This window comes from Hemitrygon akajei, unplaced genomic scaffold (assembly GCF_048418815.1).
Source record: "Hemitrygon akajei unplaced genomic scaffold, sHemAka1.3 Scf000186, whole genome shotgun sequence".
NCBI classification, from domain to species: domain Eukaryota; kingdom Metazoa; phylum Chordata; class Chondrichthyes; order Myliobatiformes; family Dasyatidae; genus Hemitrygon; species Hemitrygon akajei.
Window position 1 is genome coordinate 370,888 of NW_027332072.1, and position 24,525 is coordinate 395,412.

At 48.6% G+C, this 24,525-nt stretch overlaps 1 protein-coding gene across 1 annotated transcript in view; it reads left to right on the forward strand.

Annotated features, from left to right (window-relative positions):
- LOC140724304 (calretinin-like) overlaps nucleotides 1–24,525 on the forward strand; it is a 170,340-nt gene that overhangs the window by 70,929 nt on the left and 74,886 nt on the right. The window contains exons 6-7 of the mRNA XM_073038757.1: nucleotides 9,521–9,560; nucleotides 13,170–13,187. Of these exons, the coding sequence (XP_072894858.1) occupies nucleotides 9,521–9,560; nucleotides 13,170–13,187 (58 nt within the window). The remainder of the gene's footprint in view (nucleotides 1–9,520; nucleotides 9,561–13,169; nucleotides 13,188–24,525) is intronic.

Sequence of the window (24,525 nt, forward strand, 5' to 3'; positions counted from 1 at the left end):
TTTGAGGATGTTGGAGAGTTTGGGAGATTCGGAAGGTACACGAGTCACTGGGATCAGCTGGGTTTGAGGATGTTGGAGAGTTTGGGAGATTCAGAAGGTACACGAGTCACTGGGGGCTGCTGGATTTGAGGATGTTGGAGAGTTTGGGAGATTCGGAAGGTACACGAGTCACTGGGATCTGCTGGATTTGAGAATGTTGGAGAGTTTGGGCGATTCAGAAGGTACAAGAGTCACTGGGGGATGCTGGATTTGAGGATGTTGGAGAGTTTGGGAGATTCAGAAGGTACACAAGTCACTGGGGGCTGCTGGATTTGTGGATGTTGGAGAGTTTGGGAGATTCAGAAGGTACAAGAATCACTGGGATCTGCTGGATTTGAGGATGTTGGAGAGTTTGGGAGATTCAGAAGGTACACGAGTCACTGGGATCAGCTGGATTTGAGGATGTTGGAGAGTTTGGGAGATTCAGAAGGTACACGAGTCACTGGGATCTGCTGGATTTGAGGATGTTGGAGAGTTTGGGAGGTTCAGAAGGTACACGAGTCACTGGGATCTGCTGGATTTGAGGATGTTGGAGAGTTTGGGAGATTCAGAAGGTACACGAGTCACTGGGATCAGCTGGATTTGAGGATGTTGGAGAGTTTGGGAGGTTCAGAAGGTACACGAGTCACTGGGATCTGCTGGATTTGAGGATGTTGGAGAGTTTGGGAGATTCAGAAGGTACACGAGTCACTGGGATCAGCTGGGTTTGAGGATCTTGGAGAGTTTGGGAGATTCGGAAGGTACACGAGTCACTGGGATCTGCTGGATTTGAGAATGTTGGAGAGTTTGGGAGATTCGGAAGGTACAAGAGTCACTGGGATCTGCTGGATTTGAGAATGTTGGAGAGTTTGGGCGATTTGGAAGGTACACAAGTCACCGGGGGTTGCTGGATTTGAGGATGTTGGAGAGTTTGGGAGGTTCAGAAGGTACACGAGTCACTGGGATCAGCTGGATTTGAGGATGTTGGAGAGTTTGGGAGATTCGGAAGGTACACAAGTCACTGGGGGCTGCTGGATTTGAGGATGTTGGAGAGTTCGGGAGATTCAGAAGGTACACGAGTCACTGGGATCTGCTGGATTTGAGGATGTTGGAGAGTTTGGGAGGTTCAGAAGGTACACGAGTCACTGGGATCTGCTGGATTTGAGGATGTTGGAGAGTTTGGGAGGTTCAGAAGGTACACGAGTTACTGAGATCTGCTGGATTTGAGGATGTTGGAGAGTTTGGGAGATTCGAAAGGTACACGAGTCACTGGGGGCTGCTGGATTTGAGAATGTTGGAGAGTTTGGGAGATTCAGAAGGTACACAAGTCACTGGGGGATGCTGGATTTGAGGATGTTGGAGAGTTTGGGAGATTCAGAAGGTACACGAGTCACTGGGGGCTGCTGGATTTGAGAATGTTGGAGAGTTTGGGAGATTCAGAAGGTACACAAGTCACTGGGATCTGCTGGATTTGAGGATGTTGGAGAGTTTGGGAGATTCGGAAGGTACACGAGTCACTGGGGGCTGGTGGATTTGAGAATGTTGGAGAGTTTGGGAGATTCGGAAGGTACACGAGTCACTGGGATCAGCTGGATTTGTGGATGTTGGAGAGTTTGGGAGATTCAGAAGGTACACGAGTCACTGGGATCTGCTGGATTTGAGGATGTTGGAGAGTTTGGGAGATTCGGAAGGTACACGAGTCACTGGGATCAGCTGGATTTGAGGATGTTGGAGAGTTTGGGAGATTTGGAAGGTACACAAGTCACTGGGGGCTGCTGGATTTGAGGATGTTGGAGAGTTTGGGAGATTCAGAAGTTACACGAGTCACTGGGATCTGCTGGATTTGAGGATGTTGGAGAGTTTGGGAGATTCAGAAGGTACACGAGTCACTGGGATCAGCTGGGTTTGAGGATGTTGGAGAGTTTGGGAGATTCGGAAGGTACACGAGTCACTGGGATCAGCTGGATTTGAGGATGTTGGAGAGTTTGGGAGATTCAGAAGGTACACGAGTCACTGGGGGCTGCTGGATTTGAGGATGTTGGAGAGTTTGGGAGATTCAGAAGGTACACGAGTCACTGGGGGCTGCTGGATTTGAGGATGTTGGAGAGTTTGGGAGATTCAGAAGGTACAAGAATCACTGGGGGGATGCTGGATTTGAGGATGTTGGATTGTTTGGGAGATTCAGAAGGTACAAGAATCACTGGGATCTGCTGGGTTTGAGAATGTTGGAGAGTTTGGGCGATTCAGAAGGTACACAAGTCACTGGGGGCTGCTGGATTTGAGGATGTTGGAGAGTTTGGGAGATTCGGAAGGTACACGAGTCACTGGGGACTGCTGGATTTGAGAATGTTGGAGAGTTTGGGCGATTCAGAAGGTACACAAGTCACTGGGGGCTGCTGGATTTGAGAATGTTGGAGAGTTTGGGAGATTCAGAAGGTACAAGAATCACTGGGGGGATGCTGGATTTGAGGATGTTGGAGAGTTTGGGAGATTCAGAAGGTACAAGAGTCACTGGGATCTGCTGGATTTGAGGATGTTGGAGAGTTTGGGAGATTCGGAAGGTACACGAGTCACTGGGATCTGCTGGATTTGAGAATGTTGGAGAGTTTGGGCGATTCAGAAGGTACACAAGTCACTGGGGGCTGCTGGATTTGAGAATGTTGGAGAGTTTGGGAGATTCAGAAGGTACAAGAATCACTGGGGGGATGCTGGATTTGAGGATGTTGGAGAGTTTGGGAGATTCAGAAGGTACAAGAGTCACTGGGATCTGCTGGATTTGAGGATGTTGGAGAGTTTGGGCGATTCAGAAGGTACACGAGTCACTGGGATCTGCTGGATTTGAGGATGTTGGAGAGTTTGGGAGATTCAGAAGTTACAAGAGTCACTGGGATCTGCTGGATTTGAGGATGTTGGAGAGTTTGGGAGATTCAGTAGGTACACGAGTCACTGGGATCAGCTGGATTTGAGGATGTTGGAGAGTTTGGGCGATTCAGAAGGTACACAAGTCACTGGGATCTGCTGGATTTGAGGATGTTGGAGAGTTTGGGAGATTCAGAAGGTACACGAGTCACTGGGGGATGCTGGATTTGAGGATGTTGGAGAGTTTGGGAGATTCAGAAGGTACACGAGTCACTGGGATCTGCTGGATTTGAGGATGTTGGAGAGTTTGGGAGATTCAGAAGTTACAAGAGTCACTGGGATCTGCTGGATTTGAGGGTGTTGGAGAGTTTGGGAGATTCAGAAGGTACACGAGTCACTGGGATCTACTGGATTTGAGGATGTTGGAGAGTTTGGGAGATTCGGAAGGTACAAGAGTCACTGGGATCAGCTGGATTTGAGGATGTTGGAGAGTTTGGGTGATTCAGAAGGTACAAGAGTCACTGGGATCTGCTGGATTTGAGGATGTTGGAGAGTTTGGGAGATTCGGAAGGTACACGAGTCACTGGGGGCTGGTGGATTTGAGAATGTTGGAGAGTTTGGGAGATTCGGAAGGTACACGAGTCACTGGGATCAGCTGGATTTGTGGATGTTGGAGAGTTTGGGAGATTCAGAAGGTACACGAGTCACTGGGATCTGCTGGATTTGAGGATGTTGGAGAGTTTGGGAGATTCGGAAGGTACACGAGTCACTGGGATCAGCTGGATTTGAGGATGTTGGAGAGTTTGGGAGATTTGGAAGGTACACAAGTCACTGGGGGCTGCTGGATTTGAGGATGTTGGAGAGTTTGGGAGATTCAGAAGTTACACGAGTCACTGGGATCTGCTGGATTTGAGGATGTTGGAGAGTTTGGGAGATTCAGAAGGTACACGAGTCACTGGGATCAGCTGGGTTTGAGGATGTTGGAGAGTTTGGGAGATTCGGAAGGTACACGAGTCACTGGGATCAGCTGGATTTGAGGATGTTGGAGAGTTTGGGAGATTCAGAAGGTACACGAGTCACTGGGGGCTGCTGGATTTGAGGATGTTGGAGAGTTTGGGAGATTCAGAAGGTACACGAGTCACTGGGGGCTGCTGGATTTGAGGATGTTGGAGAGTTTGGGAGATTCAGAAGGTACAAGAATCACTGGGGGGATGCTGGATTTGAGGATGTTGGATTGTTTGGGAGATTCAGAAGGTACAAGAATCACTGGGATCTGCTGGGTTTGAGAATGTTGGAGAGTTTGGGCGATTCAGAAGGTACACAAGTCACTGGGGGCTGCTGGATTTGAGGATGTTGGAGAGTTTGGGAGATTCGGAAGGTACACGAGTCACTGGGGACTGCTGGATTTGAGAATGTTGGAGAGTTTGGGCGATTCAGAAGGTACACAAGTCACTGGGGGCTGCTGGATTTGAGAATGTTGGAGAGTTTGGGAGATTCAGAAGGTACAAGAATCACTGGGGGGATGCTGGATTTGAGGATGTTGGAGAGTTTGGGAGATTCAGAAGGTACAAGAGTCACTGGGATCTGCTGGATTTGAGGATGTTGGAGAGTTTGGGAGATTCGGAAGGTACACGAGTCACTGGGATCTGATGGATTTGAGAATGTTGGAGAGTTTGGGCGATTCAGAAGGTACACAAGTCACTGGGGGCTGCTGGATTTGAGAATGTTGGAGAGTTTGGGAGATTCAGAAGGTACAAGAATCACTGGGGGGATGCTGGATTTGAGGATGTTGGAGAGTTTGGGAGATTCAGAAGGTACAAGAGTCACTGGGATCTGCTGGATTTGAGGATGTTGGAGAGTTTGGGCGATTCAGAAGGTACACGAGTCACTGGGATCTGCTGGATTTGAGGATGTTGGAGAGTTTGGGAGATTCAGAAGTTACAAGAGTCACTGGGATCTGCTGGATTTGAGGATGTTGGAGAGTTTGGGAGATTCAGTAGGTACACGAGTCACTGGGATCAGCTGGATTTGAGGATGTTGGAGAGTTTGGGCGATTCAGAAGGTACACAAGTCACTGGGATCTGCTGGATTTGAGGATGTTGGAGAGTTTGGGAGATTCAGAAGGTACACGAGTCACTGGGGGATGCTGGATTTGAGGATGTTGGAGAGTTTGGGAGATTCAGAAGGTACACGAGTCACTGGGATCTGCTGGATTTGAGGATGTTGGAGAGTTTGGGAGATTCAGAAGTTACAAGAGTCACTGGGATCTGCTGGATTTGAGGGTGTTGGAGAGTTTGGGAGATTCAGAAGGTACACGAGTCACTGGGATCTACTGGATTTGAGGATGTTGGAGAGTTTGGGAGATTCGGAAGGTACAAGAGTCACTGGGATCAGCTGGATTTGAGGATGTTGGAGAGTTTGGGTGATTCAGAAGGTACAAGAGTCACTGGGATCTGCTGGATTTGAGGATGTTGGAGAGTTTGGGAGATTCAGAAGGTACACGAGTCACTGGGATCAGCTGGATTTGAGGATGTTGGAGAGTTTGGGAGATTCAGAAGGTACACGAGTCACTGGGATCTGCTGGATTTGAGGATGTTGGAGAGTTTGGGAGGTTCAGAAGGTACACGAGTCACTGGGATCTGCTGGATTTGAGGATGTTGGAGAGTTTGGGAGATTCAGAAGGTACACGAGTCACTGGGATCAGCTGGATTTGAGGATGTTGGAGAGTTTGGGAGGTTCAGAAGGTACACGAGTCACTGGGATCTGCTGGATTTGAGGATGTTGGAGAGTTTGGGAGATTCAGAAGGTACACGAGTCACTGGGATCAGCTGGGTTTGAGGATCTTGGAGAGTTTGGGAGATTCGGAAGGTACACGAGTCACTGGGATCTGCTGGATTTGAGAATGTTGGAGAGTTTGGGAGATTCGGAAGGTACAAGAGTCACTGGGATCTGCTGGATTTGAGAATGTTGGAGAGTTTGGGCGATTTGGAAGGTACACAAGTCACCGGGGGTTGCTGGATTTGAGGATGTTGGAGAGTTTGGGAGGTTCAGAAGGTACACGAGTCACTGGGATCAGCTGGATTTGAGGATGTTGGAGAGTTTGGGAGATTCGGAAGGTACACAAGTCACTGGGGGCTGCTGGATTTGAGGATGTTGGAGAGTTCGGGAGATTCAGAAGGTACACGAGTCACTGGGATCTGCTGGATTTGAGGATGTTGGAGAGTTTGGGAGGTTCAGAAGGTACACGAGTCACTGGGATCTGCTGGATTTGAGGATGTTGGAGAGTTTGGGAGGTTCAGAAGGTACACGAGTTACTGAGATCTGCTGGATTTGAGGATGTTGGAGAGTTTGGGAGATTCGAAAGGTACACGAGTCACTGGGGGCTGCTGGATTTGAGAATGTTGGAGAGTTTGGGAGATTCAGAAGGTACACAAGTCACTGGGGGATGCTGGATTTGAGGATGTTGGAGAGTTTGGGAGATTCAGAAGGTACACGAGTCACTGGGGGCTGCTGGATTTGAGAATGTTGGAGAGTTTGGGAGATTCAGAAGGTACACAAGTCACTGGGATCTGCTGGATTTGAGGATGTTGGAGAGTTTGGGAGATTCGGAAGGTACACGAGTCACTGGGGGCTGGTGGATTTGAGAATGTTGGAGAGTTTGGGAGATTCGGAAGGTACACGAGTCACTGGGATCAGCTGGATTTGTGGATGTTGGAGAGTTTGGGAGATTCAGAAGGTACACGAGTCACTGGGATCTGCTGGATTTGAGGATGTTGGAGAGTTTGGGAGATTCGGAAGGTACACGAGTCACTGGGATCAGCTGGATTTGAGGATGTTGGAGAGTTTGGGAGATTTGGAAGGTACACAAGTCACTGGGGGCTGCTGGATTTGAGGATGTTGGAGAGTTTGGGAGATTCAGAAGTTACACGAGTCACTGGGATCTGCTGGATTTGAGGATGTTGGAGAGTTTGGGAGATTCAGAAGGTACACGAGTCACTGGGATCAGCTGGGTTTGAGGATGTTGGAGAGTTTGGGAGATTCGGAAGGTACACGAGTCACTGGGATCAGCTGGATTTGAGGATGTTGGAGAGTTTGGGAGATTCAGAAGGTACACGAGTCACTGGGGGCTGCTGGATTTGAGGATGTTGGAGAGTTTGGGAGATTCAGAAGGTACACGAGTCACTGGGGGCTGCTGGATTTGAGGATGTTGGAGAGTTTGGGAGATTCAGAAGGTACAAGAATCACTGGGGGGATGCTGGATTTGAGGATGTTGGAGAGTTTGGGAGATTCAGAAGGTACAAGAATCACTGGGATCTGCTGGGTTTGAGAATGTTGGAGAGTTTGGGCGATTCAGAAGGTACACAAGTCACTGGGGGCTGCTGGATTTGAGGATGTTGGAGAGTTTGGGAGATTCGGAAGGTACACGAGTCACTGGGGACTGCTGGATTTGAGAATGTTGGAGAGTTTGGGCGATTCAGAAGGTACACAAGTCACTGGGGGCTGCTGGATTTGAGAATGTTGGAGAGTTTGGGAGATTCAGAAGGTACAAGAATCACTGGGGGGATGCTGGATTTGAGGATGTTGGAGAGTTTGGGAGATTCAGAAGGTACAAGAGTCACTGGGATCTGCTGGATTTGAGGATGTTGGAGAGTTTGGGAGATTCGGAAGGTACACGAGTCACTGGGGACTGCTGGATTTGAGAATGTTGGAGAGTTTGGGCGATTCAGAAGGTACACAAGTCACTGGGGGCTGCTGGATTTGAGAATGTTGGAGAGTTTGGGAGATTCAGAAGGTACAAGAATCACTGGGGGGATGCTGGATTTGAGGATGTTGGAGAGTTTGGGAGATTCAGAAGGTACAAGAGTCACTGGGATCTGCTGGATTTGAGGATGTTGGAGAGTTTGGGCGATTCAGAAGGTACACGAGTCACTGGGATCTGCTGGATTTGAGGATGTTGGAGAGTTTGGGAGATTCAGAAGTTACAAGAGTCACTGGGATCTGCTGGATTTGAGGATGTTGGAGAGTTTGGGAGATTCAGTAGGTACACGAGTCACTGGGATCAGCTGGATTTGAGGATGTTGGAGAGTTTGGGAGATTCAGAAGGTACAAGAGTCACTGGGATCTGCTGGATTTGAGGATGTTGGAGAGTTTGGGCGATTCAGAAGGTACACGAGTCACTGGGATCTGCTGGATTTGAGGATGTTGGAGAGTTTGGGAGATTCAGAAGGTACACGAGTCACTGGGGGATGCTGGATTTGAGGATGTTGGAGAGTTTGGGAGATTCAGAAGGTACACGAGTCACTGGGATCTGCTGGATTTGAGGATGTTGGAGAGTTTGGGAGATTCAGAAGTTACAAGAGTCACTGGGATCTGCTGGATTTGAGGGTGTTGGAGAGTTTGGGAGATTCAGAAGGTACACGAGTCACTGGGATCTACTGGATTTGAGGATGTTGGAGAGTTTGGGAGATTCGGAAGGTACAAGAGTCACTGGGATCAGCTGGATTTGAGGATGTTGGAGAGTTTGGGTGATTCAGAAGGTACAAGAGTCACTGGGATCTGCTGGATTTGAGGATGTTGGAGAGTTTGGGAGATTCAGAAGGTACACGAGTCACTGGGATCAGCTGGATTTGAGGATGTTGGAGAGTTTGGGAGATTCGGAAGGTACACGAGTCACTGGGGGCTGCTGGATTTGAGGATGTTGGAGAGTTTGGGAGATTCAGAAGGTACAAGAATCACTGGGGGGATGCTGGATTTGAGGATGTTGGAGAGTTTGGGAGATTCAGAAGGTACAAGAATCACTGGGATCTGCTGGATTTGAGGATGTTGGAGAGTTTGGGAGATTCAGAAGGTACACGAGTCACTGGGGGCTGCTGGATTTGAGGATGTTGGAGAGTTTGGGAGATTCAGAAGGTACAAGAATCACTGGGATCTGCTGGATTTGAGGATGTTGGAGAGTTTGGGAGATTCAGAAGGTACAAGAGTCACTGGGGGCTGCTGGATTTGAGGATGTTGGAGAGTTTGGGAGATTCAGAAGGTACAGGAGTCACTGGGGGGCTGCTGGATTTGAATACAGGAGATCTCAGCATTCAATCCAGATTTGTTTTGGCACTATCCATCCATGCCAGGGGGTGCTGAGGGTGAGAACTGCCCTTTGGAATCTGGCTCTAGCATTTGAAGACTCAGCTCATCATCTACAGTGACTTTACCGACAGCTACTTCAGAAAAAAGAGATGATTGAGTTGGCATCATATCAACATTTGCTGTGTAAAGCTGGTCATGTTATGTTGGTTTTTTCACCCTGTAGTAGTGCTGATCTTTTGTTGTTAATGGCAAAGTGTACAGAACCTCCCCAGCTTATGGCTGGCTTCTGTTCCTGTGAACTGTTTGTATCCTGTACAATTTGCAAGTCAGGTACACCATCATGAACTGAGTTTCCACCTGTAAGAGGTGCCTGCAGGGATGGATCAGTAAATCCATCCCTAGCCATCCCACCGATAGCACAAATATATGTTGGTGTGTACAGACTGCAGATAGGGCATCGGTAAACTGGGGAGGTCCTTTATTATATAAATGTGACTGATATTTTGGAATCAAACACCAGTATATCTTTTTAAGACTGATTCTTTCTTTTTACTCCCTTTAGCCTATTACCTGTTCAAGAAAATTTTTTGCTAAGGTTCCAGGTAAGTGTGCTGAACTCTTTCCTCCATCTCTCCTCCCTCTCACTGAAGTCAATAACTTGCTGAGTGCACAGTGCCAGCCAGCTGGAACGCCATCTGGTGTTCACCCAGCCTTCATCTGTATGCCAGTGCTGTCTGCCCTGTCCCTTCGCAGAGCCCACTCATACCCAGTTGCCAGCACTAGACAGCAGTTGCCCCCAGCAGTCTTCAGCATTCAGTGTTGTCACCCCTACACCCTTCTGAGGTCTCCTAACTAAACATGGGTCAGAGAATTAACTCGGAATCTCCCGCCTCGGTTGGTTCATTTCAGAGAAACCCTGCAGTCCATTTACTTGATGGGCTACCATGGAGCATGTACCATTCCGGTTCCACGTGACAGGCCATAGAAATGACGTGGTGTACCTTGGGCACCGTTCCTCAATGACTGTCCAGTGGGCCTATGAAGTGCTTCTGACCAGGACTCCCGACAGTTCGAAACTCTTCAGCACCACTGCTGCTTGCTGCATTTCAGCTCCCATCTTCCCTTCAGCCCAACAACCTCTGCCTAGGATTCCTCAGTGACTTTTACTGGTCAGTTTGTGTCCTCAGCTTCTTGACCCATCAGCCTTTCGCAGCACACCACCGGCCCTTCGTAACCATGACGCAGGAGCAGAATTGGGCTATTCGGGCTGTTTAACCTGCTCTGCCATTCGAGCACAGCTGATTTATTACCCCTCTCAACCCCATTCCCCTGCCTTCTTCCTGTAACCTTTGATGCCCTGACTAGTCAAAAACCTACCGCCCTCCGCTTTAAATATACCCAGAGACTTGGACTCCACAGCCAGCTGTGGCAATGAGTGTCAGAGATTCACCACCTTCTGGCTGAAGGAATTCCTCCTCATCTCTCTTCTAAAGAGATGTCCTTGTATTCTGAGTCTGTGCTCTCTGGTCCTAGACTTCCCCACTGTAGGAAACATCCATTCCACATCCACTCTATCGCGGCCTTTCAACATACTATAGGTTTCAATGAGATTCCCACTCATTCTTCTAAAAGGCCCCAGAGCCATCAAACACTCCTTGTACATTAACCCTTTCATTTCCCAGAATCATCCTCGTGAACCTCCTCCGGTCTCTCTCCAATGCCAGCACATGCTTTATTAGATATGGGGCCCAGATCTGCTCACAGTACTGCAAGTACAGTCATGGTATTGTCCAGTTCTTTGTTCAAACCTCTGACCCCAATACAGCTGGGGTATCTTGTTTAGGGTCAGCGGTTTGCATCATCCTTGGCTGCCTCTCACCTACGCACAGCGCCTCAGCGACTTTAGCAAGGCGCTGGTCAGCTTTCAGGCACCAACCGGGGAGCTTTCTTGATTCCATCACTTGCGCTGGGTAGGCAACCCGCTAAAGTCAGGTTGAAGAGCAATTGGAATGTCCTACAGTTAAACACCGCAGTGTAAGGATGTTCGAAGGCTGTGCCTCTGATTCTCCTCGCTGGGGTGAAGGTGTTGCTGGGCTGACTTGGACTCACTTTAATCCTGGTTTCAGATTAGCGTAACAAGGACTACTCCACTGTAACCACCCTCGTTACCTCCGTGTTCAGCTTTCCTTCCCCAGTCTGTGCAGGCCTCTGCTCTAGAGTCGGGTATCTAACTTCTGGTCCGAGCCTCCTACTGCTTTTGCCACTGTATTTATTTTTTATTTTCACATTTCTACATGATCATCCTGACCCATTTCCTGGCACTGCGTTTGAGCACAGCTAGTCCTGGGTGCCTTGTGCATCCTCACCCACCAGCCTCCTTTCACCTCTCACTCCCTCCTCAATCACCACGTGCTCTCAAGCTTTGCCATTTTACCAGCTCTCTACCATAATCTTCATCGGAGCCTTCTGTCACCACTCCCAGCTCCCTTAAAACCACTGGCTGCCTTGGGTTCCACAGTGTAATGGTTTCCTATCTCAAAGGCGAGTCCAATGTCCACCAGAGGCAGCAGGTTGTTTATGTCTGTACGTTGTTTTGTGTCTGTTCAATGTCTCTGCTGTGTTCCATTTACTTTTGTTACTTTTACTTCCATCTAGAAGAGGATGTCTGTGCTGGGAAATGAAACCCGTCCCCATTTTGCAGCTGGTGACAGATACTGGCTCTGCTTTGTCTCTGATGCCCACAAAAGTCTGCCTCACTCTGCAGGGTATCCAGGTGGCACAACTGGCAGGCTGCTGCCTCAGCTCAGAGCCCTAGTTCAGTCCTGACCGTTGGCACTGTCCGTGTGGAGTTCACACGCTCTCCCTGCTGTTGTGTGGACTCCAGCTTCCTCCCAAAGAGACGTGCGGGTTGGTAGCTTGAGAATCCACTGGAAATTGCCCTTATTGAGTAGGTGAGTGGTAGAAATGAGGGCTATCACCTCCCCTTCCACCTACTTTCTTATTCTGGTATCTGGCCTCTTCCTTTCCAGCCCTGGTGAAGGGTCTTGGCCCAAAGCATCAACTGTTTATTCCCCTTCAGAGATGCTGCCTAACCTGCTGAGTTCCTCCAGCATTTTGTGCGTGTTACTATAGATTTCCAGCATCTGTAGAATTTCTTACGTCTAAGATTAATTTGAAAGTGGATTTAATTAGAGTTGATTTAAAAGGATGTGTTAGCCTGCTCATAACACATTCTTTTAAATCAACCATATTCAAATCAACTTTTGGATAAGAAGAGATAGTTTCTATTAGATGTGGAGTCTTGGACCGGGGCAGAGACTAAAAGCCGGTTCTTCTAGGAATGAAGTTGGGAAGACACTTCCACAGGCAGAGGTATGAAGCTTTCAAACTGGTGTGCAACTGGCTTGCAACAGCGCCACAGACACAGACAGCACACAGAATATAAATTGTCCTTAAAATGATACCAGACAGTGTAAAACTAAAGACTGCAAAATGAAGAATAAGCAGACACAAAGTCTGTGTGCGGTCCATCACTTGGTCCGTAGTGCTCTGTTGCTGAGGTGATGCCAGTTTTAGTGCATAAACTGCAGAATTACGCATTGGTTGGAGATCTGGGGCTGGTGGGCTTTTGCTAAGCAGACTGAAAGAAAGCTGTGTGGTAAAGTTAGGCCAAAAGTTAGCAGGAAACTCTTAACGGGCTTGAGAGGCTGTGGAGTCTCCCCCTTTTCCTCTGCCCCTGCTCTGACGGTGGCTCAGTTTGATGAGCTATTCTCCAACTAATGGGGAAACGGCTGTTGTGATCGAGTCTGGACTATGCCACTGTAGCTCTTCCATCCATGGTGTCAGAATTCCTGTAAATTTAGAGACGGTGGTCTCCTCATGTCGCTGGTTTCCTGAAAGTGTGTCATGTCCACTAAAGAGTCTGTGCAGACTCGAGCTGCACCAAATGGCGGTGAGAGAGGAGCAGACGTGGTCAGAAGCACGCCAGAAGGGTCACTGCCGGGGGAGCCTCGGCCTATACCTGCCCTCTGTGACAGACGCTCCAGCAGACAGTGTTTCATTTCCCAGCACCAACTTCCCACACATTTATAAAAACACAGAACATTTAGAGTAATTAATTAACTTGTTTCCATCATGAAGGACAAAGCTATTTACAGGTTAAACTTAAATGACATGCGTGAAAGATTGATGAAGTTCTATTTTACTCTCAGGATGACAGAGGATCAAAGGTAAGTTTCAGTGCTAAGGTGATTTTAATTTCACTTACAACATTCCATATTAACAACTGATGTCACCAGAGTTGCAGTGTTTGTGTTTGAGTTTTTGTTTTCATGAATATCTCTGTTTTACTGTGTGTTCATGTGTTCATGAATCGAAGAAAAGTTGTTGATAATTTGCAAGCTGCATAGCCAGATCAACAAATTTAGCCTTTTTATAACGTTCTTCGCTGCCCCACTTTCCATCGTCCCCCAGACCCCTGCCCCACTTCCCATCATCCCCAGACCACTGCCCCACTTCCCATCATCCCCAGACCACTGACCCAACTCCCAACATCCCCCAGACCCCTGCCCATCTCTCAAATTCCCCCGTACCCCTACCCCACTTCCCATCATTCCCCAGACCCCTGCCCCATCTTCCCTCATTCCCTCAGCCACTCTGCAGGTCTATTTCTATTCACTTCTATCTTCCCTGTACTTTTATCCTGTTTCTATTCATCCTTGCGGCTCTTAATTCACTCCTATCCAATATTTCAATCTTTTGTTCATCCAACCCCCCCCCCCCCCCCCACTACTCTGTTTTTGAAGCCATGGGCCATTGTATGCTTGTTTGCTGGACCTCTGCCCACTCCACCTGATTCACCCTCAAGACTTGGAACAGAATTAGTGTTTCACTTGGCCTCCTATGTCTCAGTCCATCTTCCCCCTCCCTTTCCAGGGATCTGCCCCCTCACATCTCACCCCATTAAACTTCAACGTGATTTTAATGAGTCTCAATTTCCTTTGCTTTCCTTTCACTTCTCTATAAGCCTGCATCTCTTCATCTTTTGTGATGCTTGTTAGGTAAATTCAAGTGTGCGGTAGCAAAATCTTAATGGGAAGAAAGTTTAGCTCTGAAGAAACATTTTTAGGTACAACTAATAATAAATGTAACATCCTGCTATTGTGACTTCTATTATTCATAAAACATTAATGGAGAGACCAGAAATCTCATACGGAACCGATTACTTATGACAAATCTTTAACCATGCGATGCATCGTCCTTATAAAATTCTAGACAGTAAACCTCAAACAAGATAACACTTCAGAGGGCCTAAAGATTGCAAGTTTTAGTATAGTTTTAAAGAAGATGGTGAAGTTAAGAGGATTAGGGATGGAACTTTTGAGCTGGAACAAGGTATGGGTGGAGGAGCTGTTTAAAATGTGGGCACAGTTGGAGTTTCACAGAAGTAAGGAGGAGTGTAGAACCAGAGGGAGTTGTGGGATGTGGAGTGACTCTGGGCTTAGGGGATACCAGAAATCAGAATAAATTGTCAATCAAAGGAGTTGATGTGGGCCAGGAGACTCAGATGAGCCATATTTAAGAAGGGAGAAGATGGAAGAACAATGGAGATGCCAGCCGCGAGTTGACAAGGGGTGAAATTAAATGTGGGCCCTGATTTGACTTGGTGATGGAACAAGTGTGTTTGGGGTTAAACACAACACGGGGATTACCAAGTGCTCCTCTTTAGCCTCAGACAGCGAGGGAAATGACAATTGGGGCAGAATAAGAGGGACTGTTCACTGCCGCTGGCTCGCAGACCCTGGTTTTCTCTGTGTGGAGTTTGCAACATTCTCCCTCAGACCATCTGAGGCTTCCCCATGGCCCCAGTTTCCTGTCCTCATGTCGCTTGGTGGGTTAATTGGCTCCAGTTTCCTGTCCTCATGTAGCTTGGTGGGTTAATTGGCCCCAGTTTCCTGTCCTCATATAGCTTGGTGGGTTAATTGGCCCCAGTTTCCTGTCCTCATGTAGCTTGGTGGGTTAATTGGCCCCAGTTTCCTGTCCTCATATAGCTTGGTGGGTTAATTGGCCCCAGTTTCCTGTCCTCATGTAGCTTGGTGGGTTAATTGGCCCCAGTTTCCTGTCCTCATATAGCTTGGTGGGTTAATTGGCCCCAGTTTCCTGTCCTCGTGTCGCTTGGTGGGTTAATTGGCTCCAGTTTCCTGTCCTCGTGTAGCATGGTGGGTTAATTGGCCCCAGTTTCCTGTCCTCATGTAGCTTGGTGGGTTAATTGGCCCCAGTTTCCTGTCCTCATGTAGCTTGGTGGGTTAATTGGCCCCAGTTTCCTGTCCTCGTGTCGCTTGGTGGGTTAATTGGCCCCAGTTTCCTGTCCTCGTGTCGCTTGGTGGGTTAATTGGCCCCAGTTTCCTGTCCTCATGTAGCTTGGTGGGTTAATTGGCCCCAGTTTCCTGTCCTCATGTAGCTTGGTGGGTTAATTGGCCCCAGTTTCCTGTCCTCGTGTCGCTTGGTGGGTTAATTGGCCCCAGTTTCCTGTCCTCGTGTCGCTTGGTGGGTTAATTGGCCCCAGTTTCCTGTCCTCATATAGCTTGGTGGGTTAATTGGCCCCAGTTTCCTGTCCTCATATAGCTTGGTGGGTTAATTGGCCCCAGTTTCCTGTCCTCGTGTCGCTTGGTGGGTTAATTGGCCCCAGTTTCCTGTCCTCATATAGCTTGGTGGGTTAATTGGCCCCAGTTTCCTGTCCTCATATAGCTTGGTGGGTTAATTGGCCCCAGTTTCCTGTCCTCATATAGTTTGGTGGGTTAATTGGCCCCAGTTTCCTGTCCTCGTGTCGCTTGGTGGGTTAATTGGCCCCAGTTTCCTGTCCTCATGTAGCTTGGTGGGTTAATTGGCCCCAGTTTCAATACATGGCAAAAGAATCAAAGTGGAAATGTGTGAGAAAGAGGACGCTGCAGGAATACAAAGGGAATAGGAATGATGTGAAGCTGAGGGATGGAATGGGAATGATGTGAAGCTGAGGGATGGAATGGGAATGATGTGAAGCTGAGGGATACAGGGGAATGGGACTGATGGGAAGCTGAGGGATACAGGGGATTGGGAGTGATGGGAAGCTGAGGGATACAGGGGATTGGCAGAGATGGGAAGCTGAGGGATACAGGGGAATGGGAATGTTGGGAAGCTGAGGGATACAGGGGAATGACAATGATGGGAAGCCGAGGGATACAGGGTATTGGGAATGATGGGAAGCTGAGGGATACAGGGGAATGGGAAGGATGGGAAGCTGAGGGATGGAATGGGAATGATGGGAAGCTGAGAAATACAGGGGAATGGGAATGATGGGAAGCTGAGGGAGAGAGGTGAATGGGAATGATGGGAAGCTGAGGGTTACAGGGTATTGGGAATGATGGGAAGCTGAGGGATACAGGGGATTGGGAATGATGGGAAGCTGAGGGTTGGAATGGCAATGATGGGAAGCTGAGGGATACAGGGGAATGGGAATGATGGGAAGCTGAGGGATACAGGGTATTGGGAATGATGGGAAGCTGAGGGTTGGAATGGGAATGATGGGAATCTGACGGATACAGGGGATTGGGAATGATGGGAAGCTGAGGGATACAGGGGAGTGGGAGTGATAGGAAGCTGAGGGATACAAGGGATTGGGAGTGATGGGAAGCTGAGGGATGGAATGGGAATAATGGGAAGATGAGGGATACAGGAAATGGGAATGATGGGAAGCTGAGGGATGGAATGGGAATGATGGGAAGCTGAGGGATACAGGGTATTGGGAATGATTGGAAGCTGAGGGATACAGGGGAATGGGAATGATGGGAAGCTGAGGGATGGAAAGGGAATGATGGGAAGATGAGGGATATAGGAAATGGGAATGATGGGAAGCTGAGGGATGGAATGGGAATGATGGGAAGCTGAGGGATACAGGGGATTGGGAATGATGGGAAGCTGAGGGATACAGGGGATTGGGAATGATGGGAAGCTGAGGGATACGGTATTGGGAATGATGGGAAGCTGAGGGATACAGGGGAATGAGAATGATGGGAAGCTGAGGGATACAGGGGAATGGGAATGATGGGAAGCTGAGGGATACAGGGGAATGGGAATGATGGGAAGTTGAGGGATACAGGGGATTGGGAATGATGAGAAGCTGAGGGATACAGGGGATTGGGAATGATGGGAAGCTGAGGGATACAGGGGAATGAGAATGATGGGAAGATGAGGGATACAGGGGATTGGGAATGATGGGAAGCTGAGGGATACAGGGAAATGGGAATGATGGGAAGCTGAGGGATACAGGGGAATGGGAATGATGGGAAGCTGAGGGATACAGGGGAAGGAGAATGATGGGAAGTAGAGGGATACAGGGGAATGGGAATGATGGGAAGCTGAGGAATGGAATGGGAATGATGGGAAGCTGAGGGATACAGGGGATTGGGAATGATGGGAAGCTGAGGGATACAGGGGAATGGGAATGATGGGAAGCTGAGGGATGGAATGGGAATGATGGGAAACTGAGGGATACAGGGGATTGGGAATGATGGGAAGCTGAGGGATACAGGGAAATGGGAATGATGTGAAGCTGAGGGATACAGGTGAATGGGAATGATGGGAAGCTGACGGATACAGGGGAATGGGAATGATGGGAAGCTGAGGGATACAGGGAAAAGGGAATGATGGGAAGCTGAGGGTAACAGGGGAATGGGAATGATGTGAAGCTGAGGGATACAGGGTATTGGGAATGATGGGAAGCTGAGCGATGGAATGCGAATGATGGGAAGCTGAGGGATATAGGAAATGGGAATGATGGGAAGCTGAGAGATACAGGGAAATGGGAATGATGGGAAGCCGAGGGAAACAGGGGAATGGGAATGATGTGAAGCTGAGGGATACAGGGTATTGGGAATGATGGGAAGCTGAGGGATATAGGAAATGGGAATGATGGGAAGCTGAGGGATGGAATGGGAATGATGGGAAGCCGAGGGATACAGGGAAATGGGAATGATGGGAAGCCGAGGGATACAGGGGAATGGGAATGATGGGAAGCCGAGGGATACAGGTGAATGGGAATGATGTGAAGCTGAGGGATACAGAGGAATGGGAATGACGGGAAGCTGAGGGATATAGGAAATGGGAATGATGGGAAGCTGAGGGATACAGGGAAATGGGAATGATGGGAAGCCGAGGGATATAGGAAATGGGAATGATGGGAAGCTGAGGGATACAGGGAAATGGGAATGATGGGAAGCCGAGGGATACAGGGGAATGGGAATGATAGGAAGCTGAGGGATACAGGGGAATGGGAATGATGTGAAGCTGAGGTATACAGGGTATTGGGAATGATGGGAAGCTGAGAGATACAGGGGAATGGGAATGATGTGAAGCTGAGGGATACTGGGTATTGGGAATGATGGGAAGCTGAGGGATATAGCAAATGGGAATGATGGGAAGCTGAGGGATGGAATGGGAATGATGGGAAGCCGAGGGATACAGGTGAATGGGAATGATGGTAAGCTGAGGGATATAGGAATTGGGAATGATGGGAAGCTGAGGGATATAGGAAATGGGGATGATGGGAAGCTGAGGGATGGAATGTGAATGATGGGAAGCTGAGGGATGGAATGGGAATGATGGGAACCTAAGGGATACAGGGAAATGGGAATGATGGGAAGCTGAGTGATACAGGGAAATGGGAATGATGGGAAGCTGAGGGATACGGGGGATTGGGAATGATGGGAAGATGAGGGATACAGGGGAATGGGAATGATGGGAAATTGAGGAATGGAATGGGAGTGATGGGAAGCTGAGGGATACAGGGTATTGGGAATGATGGGAAGCTGAGGGATACAGGGGAATGGGAATGATGTGAAGCTGAGGGATACAGGGTATTGGGAATGATGGGAAGCTGAGGGATATAGGAAATGGGAATGATGGGAAGCCGAGGGATACAGGGGAATGGGAATGATGGGAAGCCGAGGGATGCAGGTGAATGGGAATGATGTGAAGCTGAGGGATACAGGGGAATGGGAATGACGGGAAGCTGAGGGATATAGGAAATGGGAAGCTGAGGGATACAGGGGAATGGGAAAGAAGGGAAGCTGAGGGATATAGGAAATGGGAATGATGGGAAGCTGAGGGATACAGGGAAATGGGAAGGATGGGAAGCCGAGGGATATAGGAAATGGGAATGATGGGAAGCTGAGGGATACAGGGAAAAGGGAATGATGGGAAGCTGAGGGATACAGGGAAAAGGGAATGATGGGAAGCCGAGGGATACAGGGGAATGGGAATGATGGGAAGCCGAGGGATACAGGGGAATGGGAATGATGTGAAGCTGAGGTATACAGGGTATTGGGAATGATGGGAAGCTGAGGGATACAGGGGAATGGGAATGATGTGAAGCTGAGGGATACAGGGTATTGGGAATGATGGGAAGCTGAGGGATATAGGAAATGGGAATGATGGGAAGCTGAGGGATGGAATGGGAATGATGGGAAGCCGAGGGATACAGGTGAATGGGAATGATGGTAAGCTGAGGGATATAGGAATTGGGAATGATGGGAAGCTGAGGGATATAGGAAATGGGAATGATGGAAAGCTGAGGGATGGAATGTGAATGATGGGAAGCTGAGGGATGGAATGGGAATGATGGGAACCTGAGGGATACAGGGGAATGGGAATGATGGGAAGCTGAGTGATACAGGGAAATGGGAATGATGGGAAGCTGAGGGATACAGGGGATTGGGAATGATAGGAAGATGAGTGATACAGGGGAATGGGAATGATGGGAAATTGAGGAATGGAATGGGAATGATGGGAAGCTGAGGGATACAGGGTATTGGGAATGATGGGAAGCTGAGGGATACAGGGGAATGGGAATCATGTGAAGCTGAGGGATACAGGGTATTGGGAATGATGGGAAGCCGAGGGATACAGGTGAATGGGAATGATGGTAAGCTGAGGGATAAAGGAATTGGGAATGATGGGAAGCTGAGGGATATAGGAAATGGGAATGATGGAAAGCTGAGGGATGGAATGTGAATGATGGGAAGCTGAGGGATGGAATGGGAATGATGGGAACCTGAGGGATACAGGGGAATGGGAATGGCGGGAAGCTGAGGGAAATAGGAAATAGGAATGATGGGAAGCTGAGGGATACAGGGGAATGGGAATGATGGGAAGCTGAGGGATATAGGAAATGGGAATGATGGGAAGCTGAGGGATACAGGGGAATGGGAATGATGTGAAGCTGAGGTATACAGGGTATTGGGAATGATGGGAAGCTGAGGGATACAGGGGAATGGGAATGATGTGAAGCTGAGGGATACAGGGTATTGGGAATGATGGTAAGCTGAGGGATATAGGAATTGGGAATGATGGGAAGCTGAGGGATATAGGAAATGGGAATGATGGGAAGCTGAGGGATGGAATGGGTATGATGGGAAGCTGAGGGATACAGGGGAATGGGAATGATGGGAAGCTGAGGGATACAGGGAAATGGGAATGATGGGAAGCTGAAGGATACAGGGGATTGGGAATGATGGGAAGCTGAGGGATACAGGGGAATGGGAATGATGTGAAGCTGAGGGATACAGGGTATTGGGAATGATGGGAAGCTGAGGGATATAGGAAATGGGAATGATGGGAAGCTGGGGGATGGAATGGGAATGATGGGAAGCCGAGGGATACAGGGAAATGGGAATGATGGGAAGATGAGGGATATAGGGGAATGGGAATGATGATAAATTGAGGAATGGAATGGGAATGATGGGAAGCTGAGGGATACTGGAGAATGGGAATGATGGGAAGCTGAGGGATACAGGGGATTGGGAATTATGGTAAACTGAGGGATACAGGGGAATGGGAATGATGATAAATTGAGGAATGGAATGGAAATTATGGGAAGCAGAGGGATACAGGGGAATGGGAATGATGGGAAGATGTGGGTTATAGGAAATGGGAATGATGGGAAGCTGAGGGATGGAATGGGAATGATGGGAAGCTGAGGGATACAGGGAAATGTGAATGATGGGAAGCTGACGGATACAGGGAAATGGGAATGATATGAAGCTGAGGGATACAGGGGATTGGGAATGATGGGAAGCTGAGGGATACAGGGGAATGGGAATGATGGGAAGCTAAGGGAGACAGGGGAATGGGAATGATGGGAAATTGAGGAATGGAATGGGAATGATGGGAAGCTGAGGGATGGAATGGGAATGATGGGAAGCTGAGGGATACAGTGGAATGGGAATGATATGAAGCTGAGGGATACAGGGAGTTGGGAATGATGGGAAGCTGAGGGATACAGGGGATTGGGAGTGACGGGAAGCTGAGGGATACAGGGGAATGGGAATGATGGGAAATTGAGGAATGGAATGGGAATGATGGGAAGCTGAGGGATACAGGGGATTGGGAATGATGGGAATCTGAGGGTTGGAATGGGAATGATATGAAGCTGAGGGATACAGGGGAATGGGAATGATGGGAAGCCGAGGGATACAGGTGAATGGGAATGATGTGAAGCTGAGGGATACAGGGAATTGGGAATGACGGGAAGCCAAGGGATATAGGAAATGGGAATGATGGGAAGCTGAGGGGTACAGGGAATTGGGAATGATGGCAAGCTGAGGGATACAGGGGAATGGGAATGATGGGAAGCTGAGGGATGGAATGGGAATGATGGGAAGCTGAGGGATACAGGGGAATTGGAATGATGGTAAGCTGAGGGATACAGGGGAATGGGAATGATGATAAATTGAGGAATGGAATGGAAATGATGGGAAGCTGAGCGATACAGGGGAATGGGAATGATGGGAAGATGAGGGATATAGGAAATGGGAATGATGGGAAGCTGAGGGGTACAGGGAATTGGGAATGATGGCAAGCTGAGGGATGGAATAGGAGTGATGGGAAGCTGAGGGATACAGGGGAATGGGAATGATGGGAAGCTAAGGGATACAGGGGAATGGGAATGATGGGAAATTGAGGAATGGAATGGGAATGATGGGAAGATGAGGGATGGAATGGGAATGATGGGAATCTGAGGGATACAGGGGATTGTGAATGATGGGAAGCTGAGGGATGGATTGGGAACGATGGGAAGCTGAGGGATACAGGGGAATGGGAATGTTGGGAAGCTGAGGGATAGAGGGGAATGGGAATGATGGGAAGCTGAGGGATACAGGGTATTGGGAATGATGGGAAGCTGAGGGATACAGGGGAATGGGAATGATGGTAAGCTGAGGGATACAGGGGAATGGGAATGATGATAAATTGAGGAATGGAATGGGAATGAATGGAAGCTGAGGGATACAGGGGAATGGGAATGATGGGAAGATGAGGGATATAGGAAATGGGAATGATCGGAAGCTGAGGGATGGAATGGGAATGATGGGAATCTGAGCGATACAGGGAAATGGGAATGATGGGAAGCTGAGGGATACAGGGAAATGGGAATGATATGAAGCTGAGGGATACAGGAGATTGGGAATGATGGGAAGCTGAGGGATGGAATAGGAGTGATGGGAAGCTGAGGGATACAGGGAAATGGGAATGATATGAAGCTGAGGGATACAGGGGATTGGGAATGATGGAAAGCTAAGGGATACAGGGGAATGGGAATGATGGGAAATTGAGGAATGGAATGGGAATGATGGGAAGCTGAGGGATGGAATGGGAATGATGGGTATCTGAGGGATACAGGGGATTGGGAATGATGGGAAGCTGAGGGATGGAATGAGAATGATGGGAAGCTGAGGGATACAGTGGAATGGGAATGATATGAAGCTGAGGGATACAGGGAATTGGTAATAATGGGAAGCTGAGGGATGGAATGGGAATGAAGGGTATCTGAGGGATACAGGGGATTGGGAATGATGGGAAGCTGAGGGATACAGGGAATTGGTAATAATGGGAAGCTGAGGGATACAGGGGATTGGGAGTGATGGGAAGCTGAGGGATACAGGGGAATGGGAATGATGGGAAATTGAGGGTTGGAATGGGAATGATGGGAAGCTAAGGGATAAAGGGGAATGGGAATGATGATAAATTGAGGAATGGAATGGGAATGATGGGAAGCTAAGTGATAAAGGGGAATGGGAATGATGGGAATCTGAGGGATACAGGGGAATGGGAATGATGGGAAGCTGAGAGATACAGTGGATTGGGAATGATGGGAAGCTGAGGGATACAGGGGATTGGGATTGATGGGAAGCTGAGGGATACAGGGGATTGGGAGTGATGGGAAGCTGAGGGATACAGGGGAATGGGAATGATGGGAAATTGAGGAATGGAATGGGAATGATGTGAAGCTGAGGGATACAGGGTATTGGGAATGATGGGAAGCTGAGGGATACAGGGGAATGGGAATGATGATAAATTGAGGAATGGAATGGGAATGAATGGAAGCTGAGGGATACAGGGGAATGGGAATGATGGGAAGATGAGGGATATAGGAAATGGGAATGATCGGAAGCTGAGGGATGGAATGGGAATGATGGGAATCTGAGCGATACAGGGAAATGGGAATGATGGGAAGCTGAGGGATACAGGGAAATGGGAATGATATGAAGCTGAGGGATACAGGAGATTGGGAATTATGGGAATCTGAGGGATGGAATAGGAGTGATGGGAAGCTGAGGGATACAGGGAAATTGGAATGATATGAAGCTGAGGGATACAGGGGATTGGGAATGATGGGAAGCTGAGGGATACAGGGGAAAGGGAATGATGGAAAGCTAAGGGATACAGGGGAATGGGAATGATGGGAAATTGAGGAATGGAATGGGAATGATGGGAAGCTGAGGGATGGAATGGGAATGATGGGTATCTGAGGGATACAGGGGATTGGGAATGATGGGAAGCTGAGGGATGGAATGAGAATGATGGGAAGCTGAGGGATACAGTGGAATGGGAATGATATGAAGCTGAGGGATACAGGGAATTGGTAATAATGGGAAGCTGAGGGATGGAATGGGAATGATGGGTATCTGAGGGATACAGGGGATTGGGAATGATGGGAAGCTGAGGGATACAGGGAATTGGTAATAATGGGAAGCTGAGGGATACAGGGGATTGGGAGTGATGGGAAGCTGAGGGATACAGGGGAATGGGAATGATGGGAAGCTAAGGGATAAAGGGGAATGGGAATGATGATAAATTGAGGAATGGAATGGGAATGATGGGAAGCTAAGTGATAAAGGGGAATGGGAATGATGGGAAGCTGAGGGATACAGGGGAATGGGAATGATGGGAAGCTGAGAGATACAGTGGATTGGGAATGATGGGAAGCTGATGGATACAGGGGATTGGGATTGATGAGAAGCTGAGGGATACAGGGGATTGGGAGTGATGGGAAGCTGAGGGATACAGGGGAATGGGAATGATGGGAAATTGAGGAATGGAATAGGAATGATGTGAAGCTGAGGGATACAGGGTATTGGGAATGATGGGAAGCTGAGGGATACAGGGGAATGGGAATGATGATAAATTGAGGAATGGAATGGGAATGATGGGAAGCTAAGGGATACAGGGGAATGGGAATGATGGGAAGCTGAGGGA